Source organism: Haliaeetus albicilla, chromosome 18, assembly GCF_947461875.1.
Source record: "Haliaeetus albicilla chromosome 18, bHalAlb1.1, whole genome shotgun sequence".
NCBI lineage: Eukaryota > Metazoa > Chordata > Aves > Accipitriformes > Accipitridae > Haliaeetus > Haliaeetus albicilla.
Window position 1 is genome coordinate 20,707,896 of NC_091500.1, and position 4,168 is coordinate 20,712,063.

Genomic DNA, 4,168 nt, shown 5'->3' on the forward strand with positions numbered 1-4,168 from the left:
CAAGCGAGGCCAGTCAGGGAAAGCCGATCTTTATTACGAATGCCAATCCCAGGGTTGGCCAGTGCCTATGAAAACCTGTCAAGCAATCCTTGCAGCTTGTCCACAATGCTAAATAAGGCTTTACTGGGAGGGGTGGTCAAAAAGGCAGCAGCCCCTCACTGGCTGCTCGGAGGGTCTCTCCCAGCACGCATGCCAGGTTGGCATAGGCTTCCAGCACGCATGTCAGGTTGGCGTAGGCTTCCTTGGGCAGCAGGCGGTGGAAGACCTCGGGGTCGTACCAGGATGCGTAAAGCACGGCAGCAGCCACTGCAAAGATGATGGCCAGCTCCAGGCCGACAAAGAGCAGGAGGAGTGTCCTGTGGGGCAGAAGAAGTATGGGAGACAGGGCAGGGTGGATGCATCCCAGCCCCAAGAGGGATGGAGGAGCCCCACCGGCTGGAGCAGGCGTCCAGCCCATCACCCGGTGGGGACACTCACTGCAGCCAGTAACTGAAACCGCGTCTCCTCGCCCGCACGTCCCTCTCCTGCAGGTCAACACAGAGCAAGGACACTTGTCAAGCGCTGCTGCACGGCCGGGACAGCTGGAGTTGCACGGAGTTGCCTTGCACGGGAGCGTAGCCCACGCGTGGCTGGCACCTCCGTGGACCCCTCTCCTCAGGGAGACCCACAGGCTCTTCCCCCTTACCAGCCGTGCTTCCACCACCTCCGGCAGCACAGTCTCCGGCATCTCTGCCTCCTTCTTCCTCTGATACTGGCTGCAGGCAACAGGGCTTGGTTGGACACATTACAGACCTCCGTGGCCACGCCGGGGGTCCCCTTCCACACACACCCCCCCCCCACCCCAGGCAGGGATGGGGCTCCCCTGGCACCAGCATTGGCAGCCCCATGGCGCCGGGTGCTGCAGGGACACCCGTGTGGGGCGAGGGACCCCGCTTACCAGCCCTCTTCCTCCTCCAGTCTCTCTTCCAGATTTCTTATTTCCTGACGCAGCGCCTGGGAGAGGGAAGGGTCTGAGTCCCTGAGCCTGCTGTGGCCCCAGGGACCGTGGGCACCCGCCCGTTTTCCCCCGGCCCCTTCGGCACTACCTCATTCTCCTGCTTGTCCTCCTTGAGCCACGATGCTATCAGGGCACGGAACTTTTCCTCCTGCAAAACCACGGGTGCGTCGTGCGGGCAGCTGGGCTGGGACCTTGGCACCCTCGCCCCTCTCCAGCCCCAGGGCTGTGCCCACTCACTCCCCCGCTGCCCTAGGGCACTACTGGGAAACTGGGTGACTCGCAAGGCCGGGCGTGGGGAAGCGATGGACCCCCCCCCAGCCTGGGAAAATTGTCCTCCCTAGTCACGCCGCTGGGCAACCGGCACTCGGTGACCCCTCTCTGAGCAGGGGGGTTGGAGACGACAAGATGACCTCCAGCGGTCCCTTCCAACCTCTCAGCCCCAGCTGACGCAGCTCTGGGTCAGGGGCAGAGGAGAGGACACCAACCTTAGTGCTGAGCTGCTGTACGGCATCGTGTGGCTCCTGATGGTTCTCCTTCTGCGTGCAGAAAGGAGAGCAGGGGCTCAGGGTCTGCAGCCCCAGCCCCTGTGGACCAGGAGCCCCTCCATACCTACCCTAGGCTGCAGCAGCTCCTTGCTGCTTGCTGTCAGCGCGGAGCTCTGCTCAGCATCTCTGCCGGCTCCTCGACTGGTCGCCGCAGCCTTTGCCGCCTGCGGGAATGGGGAACCATCAGACGCCCTCTCACAGACATACGCCCCCTCGCACACGGCGCTGCCCCTGCTTCCCATCTCTCAGCGCCCATCAGCCACTTGCACACCCGCACCCGGCCAGCGGTCCTGCGTGCCCCCTCGCCCCATGCCCGGCTCAGCCTGTGCTTGCTGGCAGCCCAGGACTTGGCAGGAGATGGGGGGGGAGGCGCCAGGGACCTGCACTGCTGTGCCTCCCTCTGCCTTTTCCCAAAAGCGGTCTGCCTGGGAGAGAAGAGGGAACGGCAACATCTGCAGGAGGGGCAGGGGCCCAATCCCTCCATCGCGGATGCCACATCCCAAAGTCAATGACCCCGCCCGTGGATGCTGGGGTGCGGGGACCCAGCACTGGCACCCCCTCCCTGACCCTGCCAGGATGGGCATCCTTCTTCCCTGTACCTTCTGTGCCTCTTCCAGGCTTGCGACTGCCTCGCTCTTTGCTATTTGAAAGCGCTTCTGCGAGAGAGGAGGAGGAGAAGCCATCAGGGCACTGGACATTCCCACAAGCGCCCTCCCCTCCGCATTATCGCTTCCCGGCTCCCCTCGGGCACTGCCTTTGCCCCTGCGTCCTCTCTCCTTCCCAGCCTTGCAGGCGGACAGAGGGACCCCCCCCAGGCCCAGCTCTGGACACGGTCCACATCTGGACATGGACCTGAGCAACTGGCTCTAGGGGACCCCGCTTAAGCAGGGGCATTGGACAAGATCAGATCATCTCCAGCGGCCCCTTCCAACCTCAACCAGACCGTGGTTCTGTGAACTCACCTTCATCTGGGCCACCTGCCCCTCCAGTTGCTGGAGCTCCTGGCCGCTCTCTTCGAAACAGCGTGCCACGAGACAGTTCTGGGAAAAGGAGCCGCACGCAGGCACTGAGCCCCTGACACAGCCCCAGCCGCCGCAGCTGGGGGACGTGGGTACAGGAGGGGACACTGACCTCCGAGGTGAGCCGCTCCAAGGTTTTCTGCAGCTCCTGCTGCTTCTGCCCCTGCATGGTGAAAGGAGGGGTCAGGGGCTCCGGTCTCGCAGCCCCAGTCCCCGGGGACAAGGGGACCGCTCCCCACCTACCAGACACTGCAGCAGCGCCCTGTGGCTTTGGGATGCTGCGGAACAGCGGGCCAGGCACGCCCGGACCATGCGGAGGTCTTCTTTCACCGCTTCTGCCTGGGTGGTTACACCTGCGAGTCGGGAGCGAGCGGGGTGTGAGGGGCACGGATGCTCGCAGGGATGGTCCCCAAGCTCAGGGCATCTGCACTCATGCACGCCTGCCTCTACTCGGCATATGAGCGAGGCTGGGGGTGCCGCACACGGACCCCCTCGCCCGGCAGCCGGCTGTGGGGACTGTGGGGATGCTCTGCCCTCACCTTCCTCTTCACCGCCAGAGACATTCCACTGCATGGTGGACAAAGGACAGGTCGTTTGCGAGTCTCCTCTAAACTCCTGCCCAACAGCTCCGAGGTTCTCCCCGGAATGTTCCCCCGTCTCCAGGAGCAGCCCCTTTTATACCCGCCGGGGCACCCGTGTCACAGGCGTGAGGTGACGTCACAGTGACATGGTCACCGCTGCCCACCGCGACATGGCCATCGCCTCCCTGGGCTGGCACCAAGAGCTGACCTGGGGCTCGGCCGCAGCCGCTGGGGAAACAGGGCATCACTCTTAGCCCACCAGCGGGAGCGACCGCGGGCACCGCTTGCCGGCGTCTCCCTGGGGGGGTCTGCTGGTTCCTTCACCACCCGGCTGCCACCGTTGCCCACCCCAGGACCAAGCAGGAGCCAGGCTGCGCACAGTCCCAGAAGACACTCGCACGGACACGCGTGAACGACGGGCGTGCACGGATGGCCACGCCGCATGGGGTCCAGCATCCAGCCCCCACCGGCATCCAGCATCCAGCCCCAGGGGGGAACAACAGTCTGGGAAGGGGGAAAAATAAGGACCAGCTCTCTGTCAGACTCGACAAGGGTATAAAGGGGGTCCCGCCGGAGGACACCCTGAGTCAGTCCTCCTCGGAGCAGCGGGTCTGCAGTCCGGGACTCTCTCCTTGGGTCAGGATGCCGCCCCAGGTAACTCCTCGAGGTTGAGAGCCCTCATCTTTTAGGTGAGTGATACGCGCATTTTGAGTCATCGCTTTTAAATCTTAAGGATTCTTAAGGCGGCTGTGTAGTACCAATTCCCCTTACATCATTGAGCCTGTGGCTCACTAATGTTATCGGAGTTCTAACTAACTTTTTACCGAAGAATAAATCTGACTTTTAACACCTGCTGGATTTGATTGTGTGAGCCTCCCCAACAGACCTCCAGGCCCTTCATGCCAGCTCATTCCTTGGTCTCAAATTACCACCTCTGAGCAGTCACAACCAGAATTTCCCCTTCGGGGGTCTCACGCCACCCCAAACCATGCATGAAACCCAGCAGTGCCCCAAAATGCTGCCAGT

General features: G+C 63.0%; 1 protein-coding gene across 2 annotated transcripts; it reads right to left on the minus strand.

Moving 5' to 3' along the window:
• Positions 1-241: 241 nt before the first annotated feature.
• LOC138689905 (uncharacterized) lies at positions 242-3,260 on the minus strand. 2 transcript variants are annotated; one of them, XM_069806546.1, is made up of 8 exons: positions 2,805-3,260; positions 2,674-2,724; positions 2,505-2,582; positions 2,142-2,198; positions 938-1,706; positions 686-755; positions 478-524; positions 242-356 (listed from the first exon to the last, which is right to left on the minus strand). In XM_069806546.1, the coding sequence occupies exons 1-5, from the start codon at positions 3,132-3,134 to the stop codon at positions 1,560-1,562; spliced, it is 663 nt and encodes a 220-aa protein (XP_069662647.1). In that variant the 5' UTR covers positions 3,135-3,260; the 3' UTR covers positions 242-356; positions 478-524; positions 686-755; positions 938-1,559. The 2 variants fall into 2 exon arrangements, with proteins under 2 accessions (XP_069662647.1, XP_069662646.1); XM_069806545.1 differs by having other exon boundaries at positions 686-1,706.
• Between the last annotated feature and the right edge of the window lie 908 nt (positions 3,261-4,168).